This window comes from Platichthys flesus, chromosome 22 (assembly GCF_949316205.1).
Source record: "Platichthys flesus chromosome 22, fPlaFle2.1, whole genome shotgun sequence".
Lineage (NCBI taxonomy): Eukaryota > Metazoa > Chordata > Actinopteri > Pleuronectiformes > Pleuronectidae > Platichthys > Platichthys flesus.
In genome coordinates, this window is record NC_084966.1 from 11078209 (window position 1) to 11101052 (window position 22844).

Below are 22844 nucleotides of genomic sequence, written 5' to 3' on the forward strand. Positions count from 1 at the left end.
TAACAAACGAAAATAACAAACCAACAGACCCCCAGAGAGAGATACTGTTGCTTATTCCTACCAGGAGAGGTAAGTCCAAAGATAAATCCCTCTAATTAGTGCCTGATAATGAATGCAATTAGTCCCACCAATGTAAGCTCACACTCTAAAGTATCACACACCCTGGGCAACCAGTACACTATTCCAGGGGAAACTTATCCTACTAGAGGCCTATTACTTTCTCAGGACAGAAAAGAGTGAGAAACAAACCTGGATCTGGATTTCAGACGAGCCTCCACTTAAAACAACTTGGCTCATGTGTGCAACAAGAAACACTGAATGGCTCAAAGCTCTGCAGTTACAGTATTTATGTATTTATTCTACAGGAAAAATACTACAAAGAGCAAAATACAAAGAAAACCTCAACATGTCCATGTGGAGGTAGACCCGGTGAATGAGAGACCAGAGTCCAGTCTGCAGGCCCCTTAAGTAGTGGCCCCCCCAGGTGTGCCACATCCCCACTGATCAGCAGAGTCCGACTCCACCTACAGGAGCCTGAAACACAACACATGCACAGCAGACAACTCCAGGGTTGTCACAAGATGAATGACAGAATAAATGAGGAAGATATAGGGAGGTGGTTGGAGAGGTTGAAAGAGGGGATATGGGGCATGAGCAAGAAACACAGTAAGAACAGGGGAAAGAATGAGAGAGAAAAAAAGTTAAAACAGGAGTTAGAGGAAGAGGAGAAGAAAGCTGGGGAAGGAGGTAAATATGACAGAGGGATGCATCAGGATGAAAGATGAACTAAAGGAGAAAGAGCAGGGAATGTGAAAAGGTGCAATAAGTATAAGTAAGGCGAGGTATGCAATAGAGGGTGAAACATGTACAGGGTATTTCTTGGGGCTAGAGAAGACAAGGCATGAGAAAAATGATTTTGAGCAAGTGGAGGGAAAAATAAAAATAACGGACCTTGTAGGTAGTGATGGCGAGATGAAGCTTCATGAAGCTTTGAAGCTTTCCATCCAATTGGTTCGCTCATGGGCCGAAGCTTCATGGTGCTTCATTTGCTCTACTGCGCCATCAAGTGGACATTAAATGTAATGTAATTATAATGAAACCATGGCTTTGGTGTGTGAAGCTTTGAATTGAATAAACGAATTAATGATGTTTGTGATGCCAATACACGAACACGTACAAAATGGATAACAGTTAATTTATTTTTATTTAAAAACAACAGCTTCTCAACAGTGCTGGGTTTCAGGCGGTTTCCTTTTTTTTTTAAATAATTTCGCCTGCTGTAGAAACGATCATTTCACAGCGCACAGATGATGCTGGGGTACAAATAAAAGATACCGCAAGTTTGTACAAGTTAGGAAATAAATTTCTTTTCTCCCTCTAATACTCAGCATATATTGCAAGCAAACGCACAATAAAGTCCCAAGACAAGTAGTGTGGGGGGGAATCCATTGCGTTTCGCGGCCCCTTTTATTTTGAATCGCGCACCAAACCCGCGAACCCTTTCCTGAATCAGTGACGTGCTCGGCCGGCTCGCGAGGCTTCGAACGTCATCACATACGTCATCAACACAAGCCTCGATACGCGCTTCATAAAAATCATCCTCGATTACTCGACACACGCTTCCAAGCCTCGACACGGGAGGACACATCACTACTTGTAGGGATAGTGGAAAAGAGTTGAAGAACTTTAGAGAGAGTTATTTAAGAAAGAAGAGGTATATGTGGAGAGTAGCAGACAGGTGATAGACAAGATGGAAGATAGATAGAGCGATGAGGAGAGGTGTGCGAAGGAGCGATATGTAATGGAGAGCCCATGACTGGATGTGGCTATTACTTAACTTTTAAATATCTCGTCCTCTCTGCCACATTATTTCCAGGCCACATCCTCCTCTTTATCGGAGATACTGCCGAGACTCCGCAGCCCTGGAGTTTATCTAATATCATACTGTCCTTGATGTAAAATGGCAGATTCATTAATGATACCACCAGCTCATCATTAAATGCTCTCTAGCATGCACCCTCGTTTCTCCAATTTTAAACCCATCCATGAGCCTCTCATTCCCTTTCGGGTGACTCATGGTCTTTTCATATCCCCCCCCCCCGTCCATGTGTCTACACGCCAGCAGCCCTCCCCACAGCTCCCTCACGCACCTCATCAGCTCCATTGCTTCACCCTCCCCTTCCAGCTCTACCATTACGGTTAGCTCCCTCTCATTCCTCTCATTGTTTGTGCAGCTCTTGCTCTGCCTTTAACACCGTGCCTCTCCCGCTATCACCTCCGTGTGTCACAGCGTTTCCACTCACCCGCTCCGTGCTTGCCTCCGCCATTGTCGCGAGGTACGCTTCCAAACAGGCTCAGACACCCCCGCACAGTGCGTCACTGCCGTAGGGACACACACACACCAAACAAGCCAATCACAACGCTAACGTCCGGTTGGATTTACACATGAAAAGAGGAGAAATAGGTAAAAGTAGCTAGAGTAACAGAAAAAAGCTGGGATGTGGTGGTAGATCTGGTGAAGGGGAGAGCCCAGTGTGCAGCCCTCTTTTTGGTCAGCACAGGTGTGCCATATCACTGCTGATTACTAAGGTCTGACTCCGCCTACAGGAACCTGAAACACACACAAGCACAACACCACAGCAGCACAACTCCAGGGTTGTCACACAATATTATGATAACATTGCACCTTAATTTTTATTTTCTGCACATTTCCCCTGATTTATTAACATGTATAAATAGGTATTGTGGGTAGAGTCATTGGCATACAGACATACCACCCTGAACACGCCCATTGAGGTCGTCACAGTGAGATGGCAAGAGCAGTGAAAGAAGCCAAATTAAGTGTCTATTCCACAAGTAAAATAAGTTTCTACGTCAATGTATTGTAAGTTTTTCGTTTGTTCGAAAAGTAGAGTTTATTATTTTAAACAATCCCCTGAGAGATCTAGCTGTTTGGGGGAAATTTCGATTTTTTTGTTTAACCTCGAAAGACGGACAGCACGGCAACAAACGAGAAGGAGCAGACAGACGTACAAACAATCACGGACAGAGCAAGAGGAGGAGATGAAAGAAGTGAAGTGAAGGACGGACAACAAGAGAACAGACAGGAAAATGCCAGTGAGAGGGCACACGGACCAACCACTTCCACCGCTGGTCAAACGAGGCACAGAGGGAAAATAGGTGGAGAGGAGCAACGAGGGGAGAGAACAGGAGGTCTCATTTAGAACCGTTGCGGGGGCTTAATCGTGCGTACGCCACTTCTCTCTCTCGTCTTCACTCACACCCGTTCTCCGCAGTCCGTGCTGTTTTCGTTCTGTTTTGTTTGTCTTTCGTTCGGTTATTTCCACCCCTTGCTCCCCTTGTTACCAAACTGACTCCCAGCTCTGCACTTTCCTCCAGCCGTCCCCTAGAAAAGTTTCTCCTTAGATTTATATTAGTTTCCTATGATCTGGTCTGGCTATGATTTGGCCTGAGTCATCAAAGCACACTGCCTGAAGTTATTTGTTTGATCTGAATTAAACTGTACAATATGCAAGGTTTTCTTTATGTAAAAGTTAATTTAAGACAGAATTAGTGTATCAAACGTAAATATAACAAGTAAATATCAAGTTTTGCCAAGATATCTTATAATTATTTCAGAGGAACGTGACTCTGGATCAGTTCAACCAAGAGCTCCACTTGTTTGCTGAGCTTTCGACCACTTCTCAGAAACATCACCTGGAAAAACCCTCTGCTCCCTGTTAGTAAATTGAACATCGTAACTTTCACTCTGTAGGTGTTGCAGTGTCTGATGACAGTTCATCAATACTTTAGTTTAATGACAGCGACTGATCAAGTTGATGCAGCTACAGAGCTCATTTCTATGACTCAAACAAGTAGCTGCAATAAAGCAGGAGAAGCTGAGCTACTGGAAAACAAAGCTTCGGACACAACATGGAGGAGAGTTCTTCTGGTAGTGGCCTTTACTCAGGTTCACATCATTTGGAGAGCTCCATCTGTTGGCTGCCTGAGGTTACTACAGCACAGTATGGTTACATGATGTGAGGCTGGAATTGTCATTTTTCTAAGCAGCTGTCACTTTTCTATTTAGCAAGGAAAGACACGAGGTAAAACGATAAATATAACAACTAAGGCAGACTCTTTAAAAAGTATGGTATATAAAGTAATGGCGATATCGCTGAACATCCCTAGGCAACGTCTATGTCGCCAGGATCTGAAACAGACATGGAATTAATGGAAAAAGTAACACCAATAAGGAAAAGACAGAACACAGAGAGGCAAATGAGGATGAATAAGAAAAGTAAGAGTAAGAATAAAGATTGAAAACAAGAATATTAATAATGCTAACACTAATTTCATTAAATACCAGGGGGCTGAAAAACAAAATACATCAGATATATAGGATGAGTAATTATGACATATGTTTACAAGGAACACAGTGATTTGAAATCCAAATGAGAGAAGTGCAGAATGAATAGATGGGAGATGTGTAGACAAACAATGGCGATGGGAACATGAGGGGAGCTGCTATATTAAGAAAAGGAGGAGTGAGAGTGATTGTGAAATATTTGTTTTATTATTGTTATTATTGATAATTATATATAATATATATATTACCTAACACTGTTCAAATCAATTCAAAGATCATATCCTTAGATAATTTGATCCTATGATGCTGTCATGTCACATAGATAATTGGCTCCTTTGATACCATAGGCTATTTGATTATTTGACTTACTTATAAAGGAGCAACAGGTACAATTGACTAAATATGAAAGAACAGCACGTAAGATTGACTTACATGTAAAAGAGATGAAATAACCTATTACCATCAGGGTAATTATAAGAAATATGTGTTTATTATTGTTATTGTTATTATTTATATAATATATATATATATAGGAATTTATGTCGATATTTAGTGCTTTTTTCTAATACTATACCCAGATAAGTGGGTCTAGTATCTAGTATCAACAATAATATATTTATATATATATATATATATATATATATATATATATTATCATTGAGTACTAGTTTATGTCAAAGAACTAGTTGAACAAATGACCAATTTATTGAAAAAATCAACCAAACAATCACAATATAAAACAGTTTAACATAATACAAACACAATAAATGATGTATTCTCATAAAATAACTGTCCTTTCAATGTGTGTGTATATATTCAGTTCCCAGTGTAGTGTGTGCTTGAAGATTCACTGGTTCCGTTCTGGTCCGGGTCTTTATGTCTCTAAACTCAGTACTACCTGTCTACCTGACGGGCAGTACTGGGGTCTGATGTCTTCTGGATAAACGATCAGGTTCAATCTGGATCATACAGTTGGCCACACTGCATCCACGGTCTGGGTTCTGCTCGCCATCTCAGCATTCAGAATTACAGGATTGAGATTCTTCTGGTGTTCATAAAAAAACAAAAAATCTACACAAAGTGCAGAATAATCAGTGTCTGTTTCCTAATTATATTTCTAATGTTTAAAAAGTATGGTATATGAAGTAATGACGATATTGCTGAACATCATGTTACATGATGCATGTGTGTAGGTAGGAGTAGGCTACTCCTTCACAGAGTTTAAAGCCATGTTTTATAATATTTGATGTTTTGATATTTACTAACTTCTTAATCTGAACATTGTAAGATGACATCTAATATTGCTCAATCTATCTAGACTCCCTGTAGTTAAGAACTCTGTCTCTACATATTCATGGACAGTGGTGATGAATGATGAGGAAACAGCTCTTTGTGGAAAGACGTGTGTGGCTCTTAAAAGAGCCTTTTACCAGGATGGACATGTTTCACAGTGAGGACAGCTCACTTCTTCTTGGCTGCTGTCTTCTTCGCTTTGGGTTTGGCGACCTTCTTCGCGGGGGACTTCTTGGCAGCAGGCGCCTTTTTCACCACCTTCTTGGGGCTCTTCGTCACCTTCTTGGGAGTCTTCGCCACTTTCTTGGGGCTCTTGGTGGGCTTCTTGGCCGCTGCTGGTTTAGCCACCTTCTTCGGGGACTTTTTAGCGGCTGCTGGCTTCATGGCTCCCGCCGACTTGGGCTTTTTAGCCACTGCGGGTTTCTTGGCGGCGGGCTTCTTGGCTTTGGGAGCGGCCTTCTTCACTGCCTCTTTCTTGCTCATCTTGAACGAGCCGGTGGCCCCGGTTCCCTTGGTCTGGACCAGGGTCCCGCTGACAACCAGCTTCTTGATGGTGGTGTTGACGCGGGAATTGTTCTTCTCCACATCGTAGCCTCCGGCAGCCAGAGCCTTCTTGAGGGCGGACACGGACGCGCCACTGCGCTCCTTGGACGCGGACACGGCCTTCACGATGAGCTCACTGACGCTGGGGCCGGCGGTCTTCGGTTTCACGACCTTCTTCTTGGCCGCTTTAACCTTGGCGGCGGCTGGTGCTGGAGCTGGAGCGGCTTCTGCCATCTTTCTCTTTGCGTTTAGATCAACGACGAACTAACGGAGTGAGTTACAGGACTGATGAAGAGTCCTGATCGGGAGGCGGTACATGAACACACCATGAGAACCGTGGAGACTCAATCGAGCCGTGGCTCCCGTGTACAGTGTGAACGCACAGACACTTGTGTTTTCTCTTCACTGATAAACGAGTAAAAACTCAGTGGGTGAGCGGTGCTGGAGGCTGACAGTGAGGAAGCAGGTAGCGGACTTATTTGTCTTCATGTTGAAGTCATGAAGAGCTCTGATGCTCTCTGCATTTGGTCGGTGGAGCCCCCGAACACGACCCGTTCACCGCGGTGAGCAGCGCTGCTCAGCGGCTTTTCCCACTAGTTTCTCTCCTAAAATGAGTTCAAAAGCACCACAGCTCCACCAAAACCCGTTTCCTAGCTGCTCCACATGTTTGTTCAGAGACACCAAGTGAAAACAAGCACCTGTTGAGGATCTCTTAGTAATAAAGTCAAGTAATTGTGCAGGCAGCAAACACACCGCTGATGGCCGAGGCTCCTGGTGAAGTTGAGCCAGACTTCCTATCAGAGCCGTGAATTTTTCATCCTGAGGAAGCTTGAGAGTCATTATAGAAGTAGGGCTACATTTCATATCCATGTTGAATTTGTCAATATTCACCTCAAGCAAGGATTAAATTAATATTGGGGCACATTTCTCTCATTTAACACCAAAAGTAAACAGGTTACATCATTTAATTTCCAGAAAATGTTTAAGCTGTAAATTAGTTTGAGAATTTCTCTACTTAGTAAATACAAACTTTTGCTCATCATAGTAACACTGGGATACATGTTTTTGTATATTATGATCATTATTATTTGTGTAAAATAATCATTTAAACATGACAAACGTTTCTGAAAAACGATTTGACCCGTGTGTGAGAACTCTCTGTTAACCTGTCAATATGTTACCTACTGGTCTAAAGATCAAGTCTTCTCAGACTGTTATAGCCAATAACACATTCATATTACAATTTAAGGCCTTAGTGTCAACAAACTCTGTGTTTATCCAGAATGTACACACGTGTGCAGTATGTGAAAGTGTTTGTGTACATTGTAGAATGTAAACATGTCATTTTAACCACTCAAACAGACTTTAATTACATATTACTTTATATAAAAACACTATTACACATAATGCTTTAAATGCTAACAATGATTTAAAAAAAAAAAAAAAAAACCTTCACTCAACCCCATCCAAGCCCATGGCATAACCAAAATAACAGTGTTGTTGTTGATCTCATCGTTTTTAAATCATGAATCAAAGGTACGATAGCAAAGACAAATTTGAGAGATGGTCACTCTGCCCAGAAGTTTGTTGAGCTTGTTAAGACTGAAATCTTTACTATGCATGTGTGCGTGTCTGTGGAGATGGCTCTGAAAGTCAACTTTAAACAAAAGCAGTTTGTTAGACGGGGGTGGGGGTAGGGGCAGTTTGGGAAGAATATGTGGGAAATATGTAGCCCTCACACGGTGACTTTTAGTAACCTTTGCTGCTTAGTGTTAATGTGGAAGCTGGTTCAAATGTGTGTGCGTCACATCGCTGTTCAAACTTGCAGCTGTCTAATAAGGCCTACTGTGAGAACTTTGAATCTGTGACATTCATTACGCTGTACTTTTGCTTGTTCTCATACTTAACTTTTTATATTAAAGCATACCTCCCTTAGCTTCCACACAGAGTTCGTGCAGCTGGCCCAGCTTCAGGAGGGCAGATAGGCAAGGCGTTGTTTTGTCTGGAGATGGTGCATGCTTACTGAAGACTCACAAGGCGTCATATTAGTAAATACTTGTTGAAATTAGACCAGACCGGCTCTTCTCATGTTCGGGATAAACCAACATGTTGACAAGCTCCCCGTCGCTGTGGACGGCTACAGGTTACGGGGGATGAAAATACAATGTTAAGGATGCCCCCACAAAACCATGACCATTTTATTCAATGTCCATTTCTGCAAACAAAACCAGATGAATATAGTAAAACAGAATCCAGCAGAATGTCAGATTGTAATCAACAACACTTTCAAGCATACATGAGGTGCTTTTAAAACTGGTCAGTATCCAATGATGCAAAATGAAAGGTGAACATAGTCACACTGTCAGCCCGGACTTATAATAAATGTCCATAACACTTTCAAAAACAGTTCCACATAAGCATCAAGTGCTTACACTGCTGGACACTGCACTAACACGTTTGGTTGGGGGTTGTGTTTTAGATTAAAAGCTATTTAAGTAGTTAACAAACACACAAACCATACTTGGTTACATACTTGGTCACTTAGGTTACAATTTTTATTCCAATAATGTTATGGAGGGTTTTAATAGCTGGGGTCCAAAGGACTCAAAGGATAAACTATTTCAATGTGAGGCTAACAGGAGGGCTAAGTGAGACATTGTGAGCTGAGTCTTTGTGTGACCATTGTTTTTCATTCAAGGCTGCTCAATATTCATACTTTGACTAAGTACTACCACAATCAGTCCTAATGATACTCTTATTTCTAACCAAGCCTTTTTCACCGGCACTATTCCTACTGGATGGAAACGTGCTACAGTCCTACTGCTACACAAAACTGAGAAAGTGTCAGACTTTAATATCTGCCGTCCTACATCCACACCTGTGGAGGCGCTAGCGCACCATAGACGTATTTATCAGCGGCCATGAGAATCCACAGAGGAGGAAGACGGCTGCCTCTGTCTTCTAATAGGTCCTCATTCTGGCTATGACTAGCTGTGTTTCCGCGTAGCAGTGCATTGACTAGATCTCATCTTACTGAAGAAAGATGTCTGGACGAGGAAAGGGAGGAAAGGGGCTCGGTAAAGGAGGCGCAAAGCGTCACCGCAAAGTTCTCCGTGATAACATCCAGGGCATTACCAAGCCCGCCATCCGCCGCCTGGCTCGCCGTGGCGGAGTGAAGCGTATCTCCGGTCTGATCTACGAGGAGACCCGCGGCGTGTTGAAGGTTTTCCTGGAGAACGTGATCCGCGATGCTGTCACCTACACCGAGCACGCCAAGAGGAAGACCGTCACCGCCATGGACGTGGTGTATGCTCTGAAGAGACAGGGCCGCACTCTCTACGGCTTCGGCGGATAAACTCACTTTCCAACAGCTCAACAACACAACGGCTCTTTTAAGAGCCACACACCGAGTCAATGAGAGCTCACATCCTCTGCTCAACAACAAGTCGTTCTCCGAGTAGATGTCTTACAATGTCAAGATTTCAAAGTTATTTAATATCAAAACATCACATAACAATTACTAATCGTAGATTTCTCTTTAATTTCTAAACGTAGAAGTGACCCTTAAAAACAGTTAATATTAAACTGTTATCTCTTTATACACATGTATGTGTGTGTATATATACTGTAGTAACACCAGGCAGCCAACAGATAGAACTGCTCTCCAGATATGTGAACTGGAACAACGTCCACTACCAGTTGAACTCTCCTACATGTCCTGTCAGAAGCTTTGTTTTCCAGTAGCTCAGCTTCTCCGGTTTTATTGCAGATTCTGATCTGTTCTGAGTTTTGAAAATGAGCTCTGTAGCTGCATCAACTTGATCAGTTGAACACTAAGTTAAATATCAGAGTGTAATTAAAAAGGACCAGGGACAGAGCTGTTTGATTAGGTGCTGCACCTCACCAGTTTGTTGCTTTGAACGGATGTTGAGGCGTAGGTGAAAATAAGTCACCCCCTGTAACAGCATCAATATAAAATAAACAACAATCTGACCACAATTTAAGGAAGTGAAGTGGACATTACTCATTCCATCTTTCAGTCAAGCACGTGGGGAGAGTGGCGAGACAAGAAAAAAGAAATGTTGGCCAAGTTAAATAAATTCATCATGTTACTTACATTATCTGACTTGTATTTTAATCCAAATAGGTTAACAAACAGACATTAACATGAATACACAGACACTCACACACATATCCGAACGCACACATAAATATATACACACAGACACACAGCCATTAAGTGCATATCTAAATTCACATATCTTCATTTGCTGCTATGAAGAACACACGAGTGGTCCTCTACGTGCACACCACAGCGTCCGTTAGACACTGACGTTCCCTCGTACCTCGGGAGTTTGGTAAGGGCCTTACACTGAAGCCTTCTGGACCCTGACTGACTGACCTATTGACTTACTCACTGGCTAATGGAGACACGATTGCAATACACTCAAATAAAACACAGCACTTGATTGGTTGTGTAATCAGATGTTGTGTCCACTGTTCTTCAACAAAGTCCCTTACCAGATTGTTCATGGTAACGCTCCTCACGTATCACTGTGTTGTTCTGAGCGAGTAAGTGGGGCCCCCAGGGCCTCTGTGAGTGTGTGCTGTCTGGGATTGCAGTGCCTGCACTTTGAAAGACAACGTGTTATTATGAAAGTCTATCAGAGTGATGTTGGCGACTTTTAACCGGCTGAAATCTCCCTGTACTCTATTAAACAGGTCGTGACGTTGAAGCTAATTGGACTATACTATTCAGAGGCAGCAGGCAGGACCACGTTTCTATAGAATTTGTCTAATTTAATAAATTACAAATAATGACGATTATAATAAACACGTGCCAAATTTATCACAATCATCTTTTTCCCTTCTTTTCTTTGGCAGGGCGGTTCCCCAGTGGCCAGCTACACCTGTATATGTTCCACGCACAAAGGAGACGATACCGGTTCTGCTGATGGGTTGATGCTCTTCTACGGCACACAACAAACCTTCTTGCTCCTGCACGTTTGGATGTTCTATCCTGGAGGAGCTAGATTATCTCTGCTACCTGAAAGGACTTCAGGCACCGCCTCATGCTACAGGTAGTGACACGGACACTAGCAGAGCACGAAACTTTAGGTTACTTTCGTAACCCCGGTTCTCTGAGTAGCATGAGTGAGATGTCTCACTATGGGATACGCCCCTCGCGCGTATTCACAGAAGCACTTATTCCAATTCGCCAGCCCTGATAGGCTGGCAGTCGATACGTCTGCGTCAAGGTGCCGCACCTTAAATAAGGTGGACGCGGCGTCACACGTCATTCAAAACAAGCACACCTCTTCTCGCTTCACCCCAGTAGCAAGAAGGGCGGTCTGGTGAGACATCTCACTCATGCTACTCAGAGAACCGGGGTTACGAAAGTAACCTAAAGTTCTCTTTCTTAGCATTCGTTTCGATGTCTCACTATGGGATATTGAGACTCCCGTATTGCCAGACAAGCTTATCTCGGTGACTGACCACCAGCCCCCCCCCCCCTCACTTAAAAGTGAGATCCACATTGGAGCCCACGCTCAAGACAGCGTGGGTCAGGCCAGGGGATGTGACATCCAACCTGTAGTACCTCGCAAATGTGAGGGGAGAAGACCAGCTAGCTGCAGCGCAGATGTCTTCGATAGAGACTCCCTTGAACAGGGCCCAAGAGGTCGCGAGACCTCTAGTAGAATGTGCCCGTAAACCAGTCGGAACCTGAAGGCCTGAGCTGGAGTAGGCCAATGCAATGGCATCCACTATCCAGTGAGAAAGTCTTTGTTTGGTGACAGGTTTGCCCCAGTGGGGCTTAGCCCAGGACACAAACAACTGATCCCCTTTTCTAAAGCTCCTCGTCCTTTCCACATATGTGTGTAAGGCACGGACAGGGCACAGCATGTGTAACCGCTGCTGTTCTGCAGAACCATAGGGAGGTGGCTGAAAAGCTGACAGTTCCACTGGGGAGCATGGTTTAACAACCTTTGGAACAAATGCAGGATTCGGTCTCAGCGTCACCCCAAGGTTCCCCGGGGTGAACCGCATACATGCTGGATTTACAGACAAAGCGTGAATATCACTTACACGTTTAGCTGTAGCCAAAGCCAATAACAGAGCCACCTTCAAGGATAACGTTTTCATGTCCACGTTATCCAATGGTTCAAAAGGATGACTAGAGAGGGCTCCAAGCACCACTGCTAGATCCCATGATGGTGACATAGTCTTAGAGATGGGCAGCAACCTCCGTGCACCCTTCATAAAACGACAAACCAGAGGATGTTGACCCACTGGTTTTCCATCAAATCCAACATGGCAAGCAGAAATAGCTGCCAAGTAAACTTTGACAGTAGAAAATGCCCTCTTTTGATCAATCAAGTCCTGCAGGAAGGACAGGACTGTACCAACTGGACATTGAAAAGGGATTTCCTGTGCCTTAGCACACCAATCCTCAAACAACCTCCACTTACAGGCATAAAGAGACCTAGTGGATGATGCTCTGGCATTCTGAATTGTGTTAACAACATTATTTGATAATCCAGTCAGGCTCAGATTAAACCACTCACTGGCCAAGCCCACAGGGCGAGGCGCTCCGGGTGAGGGTGAAATATCTGTCCGCGCGCCTGGGAGAGCAGGTCCCTGCGCAGCGGGAGAGGCCATGGGTGACCGTGGAGGAGCTGTCTCACTTCCGCCAGCCAGTGCATGGACGGCCAGTGAGGAGCGATCAAAATTACTGACAGACGATTCTCCCGCACCCTGAGCAGTGTCGGGGGAATCAGAGCCAGAGGTGGAAAAGCGTAAAGCGGGACGCGCGGCCACTCGTGAGCGAACGCATCCAGCCCCAGCGGTGCGCTCTGGTCGTGCAGGGAGAAGAACAGTGGGCACTGTGTGTTTCCCCTCGACGCAAACAGATCCACTGTTGCGCGGCCGAAATGTGACCAAATCTGAGCTACTACAGCCGGGTGAAGTTTCCACTCCGCGTAGAGAGGATTTCCCCTGGACAAAAGGTCCGCACCCACATTCTGAATTCCGGGAACGTGAGTCGCTCTCACTGAGAGGAGATGCTCCTCGCTCCACAATATCAGTCTGCGTGCAAGAGTGTGTAACTGTAGAGAACGTAGACCCCCCTGACGATTGATATACGCCACCGTGGTCGTATTGTCCGTCCTCACTAACACATGATGTCCCTGGAGGAACGGCAGAAAATGTTTCAGCGTCAGAAACACTGCCATCAACTCCAGATAATTTATATGGGCATGTTTGAGATCTGTGCTCCACATCCCATTCGCGGATCTGCCCTCGAACACACCGCCCCAGCCTGACAGACTGGCGTCCGTTGTGATCACTTTTCTGGCAGATATTGCGCCCATGCTCACCCCCGCTGTCAACATAGACGGGCGTTGCCATGGTAGCAGCGCGAGGACGCAGGACGCGCAAGCCGTTACACTGCGGCGTCTGTGGCGCGCAGGATCCAGTCTGAGAGAAGCCACCCAGCGCTGAAAATCTCTCATGTACAGCCTGCCCAGCCTCACCACCAATATTGTTGAGGCCATCAGTCCCAATAACCTGAGGCACAGTCCGTATGTGACCCGACGTGTTATGGCAAAATGAGAGAGAGTGGACCTGAAAGTGCGCACTCTCTCGGCTGACAGGCGAGCCGTGTAGGTCAGTGAATTTAACGTGAGACCCAGAAAGGCAATTTCCTGTCTCGGCGTTAACACACTCTTTTCCCTTTTCACCACAAAACCGAGATCGGCCAGGTGAGTCAGTACAATGCTCGTGTGCGCCGCAGCCTCTTGCTCTGAGCGCGCCAGCAGCAGCCAGTCGTCCAGATAAGTGGCCACGCGTATACCCCGCTCCCTGAGGGGAGCTATAGCGGCGTCGACACATTTCACAAACACCCTCGGGCTCAGTGACAGGCCAAATGGGAGTACCAGATACTCGTACACTGTGCCCTGAAAAGCGAACCTCAGATATTTCCTGTGCGGAGGATAAATGGGAATGTGAAAATACGCGTCTTTCAGATCGATTGATGTGAACCAGTCCCCCGGTCGGATCAAACGTATCAGCGTTGAGTGTGTCAGCATGCGAAACTTGTATCTCCTGAGATACGAGTTCAAAATGCGAAGGTCCAGGATGGGACGTAATGAGGTCCCCCCTTTCTTTGGGACCAGGAAATACCTCGAATAGAAACCCTCCAGTCCCTGCCTGTGTGGCACTATTCGTATGGCTCTTTTGTTTAATAGAGCTGATATTTCTTCCCGTAACACCCGGGCCGACTCTCCCTGCGCACGGGAAGCGATGAGGCCGGGAAAACGGGGGGGCATTGTGGCGAATTGAAGCCTGTAGCCTTTGGCCAGTGTTCTCAATACCCATTCTGACGCTGTGCATGCTTTCCAACTCTCTAGCCTCAAAGTTAGGGGGGAGTGAAGCTCTGTCTGACACAGACGATCTTTGGGGGCCCGTACCAGCTGCGCACTTCCGAGTATCACTGCGCATGCGCTGTCTGATAGGCTCGGAGCGAGCGGAACGGGATGTTTCACCACAGGTGGGACGCTGCTTCCCCCTTGTGGTGTTATGGGGAACAACAGTGTGCTCTGCACCTCTGTGTTTCGTTGGTTTTGTTTTTGTGTTTTTATGATTTTGCAACCCTGCACCCTTGGCTGTGAGCCTGGATACGTCAGTGGAAAACCTTTTATTAACACAAACCCTGTGTGCGTGCTTGTGAGACATTGATGTGGCGTTGAACAATCCCGCATCTGAAACATGTCTCTTCGCCTCTTTACTGGGACGCACGAACTGAGCTCTGGGCCCACGCGTCGCCGAGAGGGATGGGTGGCACTGGGTAATTTCTCCCCTAACACACGTGATAGCTGGGCTGCCAGTGAACAGGGAACGGGTGGCAGCTCCGCTCGCGGTGGGGTTGACCGCTAAGTTGCCTTCTTCTTCCGCCTGGCCTGCTGACTGGTCGACGGACCCGGTTGAGCAGCCTGGGTTGACGGGGAATAGAAGGGCTTTCTCGGCCAAGCGGGCTTCGTTTCCGGGGGGCCGTTGGTGTTCGCACCCGGTTGAGCCCTGGGGCGCTTCGGGATGCGGAAAGCAGGAGCGGCGCTCCTAGAGGCAACCTGAGCGAAAGTCTGCCGGGGGGGCGGAGGCGCCGCGGCAGGTGCTTTCCTCGGAAGGCAGAGCTGTAGCGCCTCATCCTCCTTTTTCTTCGCCTCACAGCGCTTTTGCATTGAGGCGAGGGCGGAGCCGAAGACACCCTCGGGGACAATAGGCATGTCCAGGATGTCCTCCTTTTCTCTATCAGACAGATTGGTCAGATTCAGCCATCTCGTCCTCTCTTGTAACACCAACACCGACATGCACTTCCCTGCCGCCTGTACAGCGCATCGCTGTACGCGTAGGCAGATATCCGCGATTGTGGTGATCTCGTCCCACGCGGAACTTTCGGGCATGTCGGCTATGTCGTCAAAAAGCTCCGCTTGGTAAGCTGACAACATGGAGGTGACGTTGAGAGCCCTCACCGTCAAAGCCGCTGCTTTATAAGCTCGCTCAGTCATGGCAGATTGGAAGCGATCGGCTTTCGTGGGAAGTGTGGGGGCCCTGGATGAGGCAGCTGACAGCCGTGGATGAAGGTGTGCTGCCACCAGGGGCTCCATGGGAGGCATGCGGGCCATGGCATGCTTATCCATTCCCTCAATATCCAAGGAAGACGCACCTTGAATGGTGGTTTTGCTGGAGTAAGGGTTATGTTTCCATGAGGCGGTAACTTCCTCCAGGAGTTCCGGGAACACCGGGAGAAGTTGTCTCGCAGCCCTCTTTGCTTGGGGTAATTTCTTCCCCTCGTAGCGGGACCTTGGGGCCTCCGCCACGACCGCGGGCCATGGAATCTTCAGTCTCTCTGTGGCGCGTTTACACACATCGTGCATATCGCCACTGGGCCGGGGCGTAATCGTCCCAACCGAGCCCTTTGCAGGGCTTGGAGAGCTGAGAGCCTGTGAAGGTGGGACAAAGCAGGATTCATAATCCTCGTCGTCACCGTCCGACACCAGACAATCCCCAATGCTCCTCGCTCCACAATATCAGTCTGCGTGCAAGAGTGTGTAACTGTAGAGAACGTAGACCCCCCTGACGATTGATATACGCCACCGTGGTCGTATTGTCCGTCCTCACTAACACATGATGTCCCTGGAGGAACGGCAGAAAATGTTTCAGCGTCAGAAACACTGCCATCAACTCCAGATAATTTATATGGGCATGTTTGAGATCTGTGCTCCACATCCCATTCGCGGATCTGCCCTCGAACACACCGCCCCAGCCTGACAGACTGGCGTCCGTTGTGATCACTTTTCTGGCAGATATTGCGCCCATGCTCACCCCCGCTGTCAACATAGACGGGCGTTGCCATGGTAGCAGCGCGAGGACGCAGGACGCGCAAGCCGTTACACTGCGGCGTCTGTGGCGCGCAGGATCCAGTCTGAGAGAAGCCACCCAGCGCTGAAAATCTCTCATGTACAGCCTGCCCAGCCTCACCACCAATATTGTTGAGGCCATCAGTCCCAATAACCTGAGGCACAGTCCGTATGTGACCCGACGTGTTATGGCAAAATGAGAGAGAGTGGACCTGAAAGTGCGCACTCTCTCGGCTGACAGGCGAGCCGTGTAGGTCAGTGAATTTAACGTGAGACCCAGAAAGGCAATTTCCTGTCTCGGCGTTAACACACTCTTTTCCCTGTTCACCACAAAACCGAGATCGGCCAGGTGAGTCAGTACAATGCTCGTGTGCGCCGCAGCCTCTTGCTCTGAGCGCGCCAGCAGCAGCCAGTCGTCCAGATAAGTGGCCACGCGTATACCCCGCTCCCCTCAGGGAGCGGGGTATACGGGTCAAGCAAATCCAGCGTGGAGCCCCAGCGCCGAATCTCTGATTCGGGATCCTCCTCGTCCACACCGGGTTGGGGTTCCTCGGTAGTGGCACTGGAAAGGATAGGGTCCCTCTCAGAGACGCTAGCTTGGCGTGCTAGTCGTCGGCGGAGACTCTTCGCTGTGAAGCGGGCGCAGTCGGCGCACGAGCTCGCGTTGCTGACAGCGGCGCGGGCATGTTCCAGCCCGAGACACGCGGAGCAGACCTGGTGAGTGTCCATGCTCGATATTTTATTTCCACAGGTGCACAGGCGATGGGCATCGCCTGGTTGCGAGGTGGAAGGAAGCTTTGCAGCTTGATCCATTTAGCTTGGTGTGCTAAAGGGGAGCGAATTATCTGGAGTGATGGTCGCTTTTAGCTAGCTCCGGTGGCAGGCAGTGTGGTGACCGCAGGCTCCCGGTGCCGTTAAGCTAATCAAATAGAAGCAACTACCTATGGTGAAGGCAGTCGCATCGACGTTAATTCCACTAGCGTCCGGCGATGGAGGTGTTAGCTCCGGTCTGTGGACAGCAGCTAGTTAGCATCAACGCCGATTAGAAAATTGCTTGTTCGTGAAGCGAGAAGAGGTGTTTGAATGACGTGTGACGCCGCGTCCACCTTATTTAAGGTGCGGCACCTTGACGCGGACGTCACGACTGCCAGCCTATCAGGGCTGGCGAATTGGAATAAGTGCTTCTGTGAATACGCGCGAGGGGCGTATCCCATAGTGAGACATCGAAACGAATGCTAAGAAAGAGAACTTCAGAAGATTCAGTCGGGAAGGATGAGGAGAGAGCCAATGTCAATGGCCAGCACGGATAAAACTGTTCCCTTTCTGTTGTGGTCTTGCCTTTGCCTCTTTATTGCACTTATTGTCACTTTCATTTGCACCAAAACCGGTGAAATTCATTCACAATCACTTGGGCTTCCTAAATGGACAGGTCGATGAACCTGAAGTTGAACTGACTGTGTGTTTCACTGTGACCATTAGACCAAAAGTCACCAAAAGTCACCGTGTCAGGGCTACATATTTCCCACATATTCTATCATTTAGAGCTGTGCATTTATCAGGTTGCTTTGGTTTAGATTGTTTTTAATGATACTTATGTGATACTAACATAAATCCTAATAAGTTTCAGGGACATCTTAAAGTTCTCAACACCCCAAATGTTCCAGTTGAGCTGAACAGTTCAACCTCTGTCGGCAGCAGAATAATGGCCTCATGAACATGGAGACACTCCCCCGTGCTGTTACACTGGCACTCCACATTCAGCCAATGACAGAGAGGGAACGGCACACAATGATTTACATGTGATATGTTCAAATACAGCCTGGCCAGCAACGTCTGTATTCATTTGAACGAAAAAATCTCGTGACAATGCCTGACGTAGCGAAGCCCGCGCCCAAGAAGGGCTCCAAGAAAGCGGTGGCGAAGGCCCCCGGTAAGGGTGGAAAGAAGAGGAGAAAGTCCAGGAAGGAGAGCTACGCCATCTACGTGTACAAGGTGCTGAAGCAGGTCCACCCCGACACTGGGATCTCCTCCAAGGCCATGGGCATCATGAACTCCTTCGTGAGCGACATCTTCGAGCGCATCGCCGGTGAGGCCTCTCGTCTGGCTCATTACAACAAGCGCTCCACCATCACCTCCAGGGAGATTCAGACCGCCGTCCGCCTGCTGCTGCCCGGGGAGCTGGCTAAACACGCCGTGTCTGAGGGCACCAAGGCCGTGACCAAATACACCAGTTCCAAGTAAACCACTCTGCGGAGACCTCAAACCAACGGCTCTTTTAAGAGCCACACACTTTCTCTATAGAGACAAACTGTCCTGACTCTACCGAGATGTCCATCAATATTTAAACAGCCACTTTTAACTGATAATATAACATTGTTAATACAATTGAAGAGAGATATCCTGCATAATCTCTACATTTGAAAATAATTGTTTTTAAATCCAATTGCAGTTTTCCACTGCAGGGCGTGTTGTCCTTTCTCAAATCAGTGATCTGGGTTGTTCATGAGGTGCTTTTTCCCCCCTGGTGGTTATAATTGGAATAGTTAAAGAAGCGTATGAAGTCATTGTTCCTCAAAGTCAGAGGACATTGAGGAACAACACAGTCATGTGTGGTTGCCGAGACATGGCTGTGACCTGAAGGTCAGAGGAATTCATTCTCTAAAGTAGTTTACAGTATTATCAATCTTGACAAATATACCTTGTGTGCTTACTACTCTGTGAGTATTGAGTGTAAAACAGTGGTCAAACAAATATTTTTTCTCCCTTAGCCCTCCTGTTATCCTCAAATTGTAATAAGTATAATTTTAAATAAATGATGACAGAAAAAAATGCAATTTAATGGTAAATTTCAAGTTTTTCATGAAGTACTACATTAATAAGGTATTTTTGAATGGTTAAAATAATATTTTGACATGCTACTATTTACCCACAGCAATCTACAAAAACACTTTCAAATACTTCACAAGTGTGTACATTCTGGAAACAGTGTGTTTGTTGACACTAAAGCCTTCATTTTTAATATGAATATTTGTTTGGTAACACATGGACAGGTTGACTGAGATCTAACACTCACCAGACAAATAGTTTTTTCAAAAACATTTTTCATGTTTTAATGATTATTTTATACAAATAATGATGAAAATAAAATACACAAACATCTCTCCTAGTGTTAATGTGAAAAGCCAAAGTTGGTATTTACTACATCAGACAGCAGAGACAAAGCATATTCCAGTAAAGCAAAAAACATATTCTACAAACTAAATGATACAACCTGTTGACTTTTTGCGTGAAATGAGAGAAATGTGCCACAATATTAATTTAATCCTTGCTTGAAGTGAATATTGACTCTGATAGGAAGTCTGGCTCAACTTCACCAGGAGCCTCGGCCTTCAGCAGAGTGTTTGCTGCCTGCACAATTACTTGATCTTATTACGAAGGGATCATCAGTAGGTGCTTTTTTTCACCCAGTTTTTCTGAACAAACATTTGAAGCAGCTGGGAAACGGGTTTTGGTGGAGCTGTGGTGCTTTTGAACTTTTTTAGGAGAGAAATGAGTGGGGAAAGGACAATGATATGGTTTCCTTGGAAATCAATGTTTCTGTTTGTAAGATGCATCAATGCGAATGTAATTGCAGTGAGAGGATAGCAGCCTGATACTAGTGACATGTCTTTACAGCATTCAGTAGTACTTCATCTTTTCCCTCCGAGTCTATATCAGTGGGGTATAAATGTCCTGTTGATGAATGACTGTACTGCAACTGTTACAACGGGGAGAGGCGGTGGTCTAGTGGCAGAAACTTGGATTATGGGCAGAGAAGGTCTCTGGGTCGACTCCACGGAGAGACAACAAAAAGACGCACCTGGATTGATCTGTCCAAAAATCCAAGAGTCTCCCTACCCTGTCTAGTGCCCCTTAACAAAGGCACCTTACTCCCCCAACATCTGCTCCCCGAGCGCCACACATGTTCACTCAGTGCTCTGTCAAGGGCAAAGATTAAATTTCCCTACCTGCATGAGTGTGCCTTTGTATGTCTGAGCATGTGTTTGGGACTAGTAAATAAATGAATCTTAATCTTAACAATTATGTTCACGGCTGTGTATATGAGCTCCAATCCCTGGGGGACGTTTGTCTTTCCAAACAGTTGGAGTGTTTTACCAGGGACAACATTTTAAATAACTTGTGCTGTTTAATAAATGTTTGTACCGAGTAGATCGGTTTCTCAGAAAAGGCTAGGTCATCTCATTTCAAATAAATACTTTATTTCATTGCAGCTCTGACCATGGTTTGGATTAAGGTGAAGTGAAGTAGCAATATTAATGATTAGATTTATAGCAGGCCAGGTCTTAGCTTGCATACTTTCCAACGTGTATTATTTGCAGAGCTAATAATGTAACAAATATTTTACTGTAAACTTGTCTTCATGTAGTATTATGAAATGCTACTCTCTTTTTGCTGTTCAGTTAATGTTGTAAAACTAGAATAGATACATATTTAAATCTGTTGAAAGATATCCTTTAACATACTTTAGTTACTTTACAGAAAGTAATTCATTTATTATACTTCAATGGTGATATGAACTTTGAACTCTGAAGTCAATTCTTTAGTGTATTATATGTATTAACGGTCTATAACGAGCAGGGCAACAAAGGAGTTTTGTCTTGAGTACAGTGAAGTGGCTCTTAAAAGAGCCGTTGTTATGGTCAGTGGAGCAGCAGCAGTTTAAGCTCTCTCTCCGCGGATGCGGCGGGCCAGCTGGATGTCCTTGGGCATGATGGTAACCCTCTTGGCGTGGATGGCGCACAGGTTGGTGTCCTCAAACAGGCCGACCAGGTAGGCCTCGCTGGCCTCCTGCAGAGCCATGACAGCGGAGCTCTGGAAGCGCAGGTCGGTCTTGAAGTCCTGAGCGATTTCTCTCACCAGGCGCTGGAAGGGCAGCTTGCGGATCAGCAGCTCCGTCGATTTCTGGTAGCGACGGATCTCTCTCAGAGCCACGGTGCCGGGCCTGTAACGGTGAGGCTTCTTCACGCCGCCGGTGGCCGGGGCGCTCTTACGCGCAGCCTTGGTGGCCAGCTGCTTCCTGGGGGCTTTGCCTCCGGTGGATTTACGGGCGGTCTGCTTGGTTCTTGCCATTTTGTTGCTTTTCTCTGCGATCGGGAGAAAGAGTGAAGCTGTAGAGAGACACTCTGCTTTTAAACCGCGAAGCCAGCCCTGAATTGGTGACGCTGCTTCAGATCGGGGATAGGCTCCTCCTCGGGTACTGTCTGCTTGTTCGACAAAAGTGTCGACCATCCCCCGCTGCTCTGCTAGAGGCTTCTATTCTGGTTGGTCTGGCATGAACCGTCCCGCGCGATCCGCGTATATATAGGGGAGTGATCATGCTCTCCACCGCAGTTTCTTTTGACGTGTGTTAGGAAACAATCTCCATCCATAATGTCAGGCAGAGGCAAAACCGGCGGAAAGGCCAGAGCGAAGGCAAAGACTCGCTCTTCCCGCGCTGGGCTCCAGTTCCCCGTCGGTCGTGTTCACAGACTGCTGCGTAAAGGCAACTACGCACATCGCGTTGGTGCCGGCGCCCCCGTCTACCTGGCGGCTGTGCTGGAGTACCTCACCGCTGAGATCCTGGAGCTGGCTGGAAACGCCGCCCGCGACAACAAGAAGAGCCGTATCATCCCCCGCCACCTGCAGCTGGCCGTCCGCAACGACGAGGAGCTCAACAAACTCCTGGGCGGAGTGACCATCGCTCAGGGCGGCGTGCTGCCCAACATCCAGGCTGTTCTTCTGCCCAAGAAGACCGAGAAGGCCCCCAAGTCCAAGTAAAGCAAAGCTGCTGGAAACCAACGACACAAAGGCTCTTTTAAGAGCCACACACTCACCTCTGAAGAACAAAACTCCTCATATCACCCATCAATTTAAAGCACACGCACAAGTCATTTTTAGATTATATTAGATTCAACTTTAATCTCATTGCACAGTAGAAGTGCTTATATATAACCAGAAGTGCAATAAAGGCAGTAAAAGTGCAGAGTAATGTGCAAATTTAAAAAAAAACGGAAAATGTGATGTCAAATTTGTAAATACATAAGATATGTACAGTAATAAATATATATGGAATAGAGCAGTATTAAGAGGTATTTTATTATATAAGAACGATGAATATATTATGAGCAAGATCAATATATATGAATATGAATACACTATTGGTGGGATTATACAGTAGTAAACAA

General features: G+C 46.4%; 3 protein-coding genes across 3 annotated transcripts; 2 read left to right on the forward strand and 1 right to left on the reverse strand.

The window, feature by feature from the left end:
* Positions 1 to 18486: 18486 nt before the first annotated feature.
* LOC133933550 (histone H2B-like) lies at positions 18487 to 19373 on the forward strand. Its single transcript, XM_062380683.1, has one exon. It carries the CDS (start codon positions 18487 to 18489, stop codon positions 18859 to 18861), a length of 375 nt encoding a protein of 124 aa, XP_062236667.1. The 3' UTR covers positions 18862 to 19373.
* Positions 19374 to 21339: 1966 nt separating this feature from the next.
* Positions 21340 to 21750, reverse strand: LOC133933475 (histone H3). The gene has a single exon (XM_062380606.1). The coding sequence runs from the start codon at positions 21748 to 21750 to the stop codon at positions 21340 to 21342; it is 411 nt and encodes a 136-aa protein (XP_062236590.1).
* Positions 21751 to 22050: 300 nt separating this feature from the next.
* On the forward strand, positions 22051 to 22437 carry LOC133933509 (histone H2A-like). The gene has a single exon (XM_062380640.1). The coding sequence runs from the start codon at positions 22051 to 22053 to the stop codon at positions 22435 to 22437; it is 387 nt and encodes a 128-aa protein (XP_062236624.1).
* Positions 22438 to 22844: the final 407 nt, after the last annotated feature.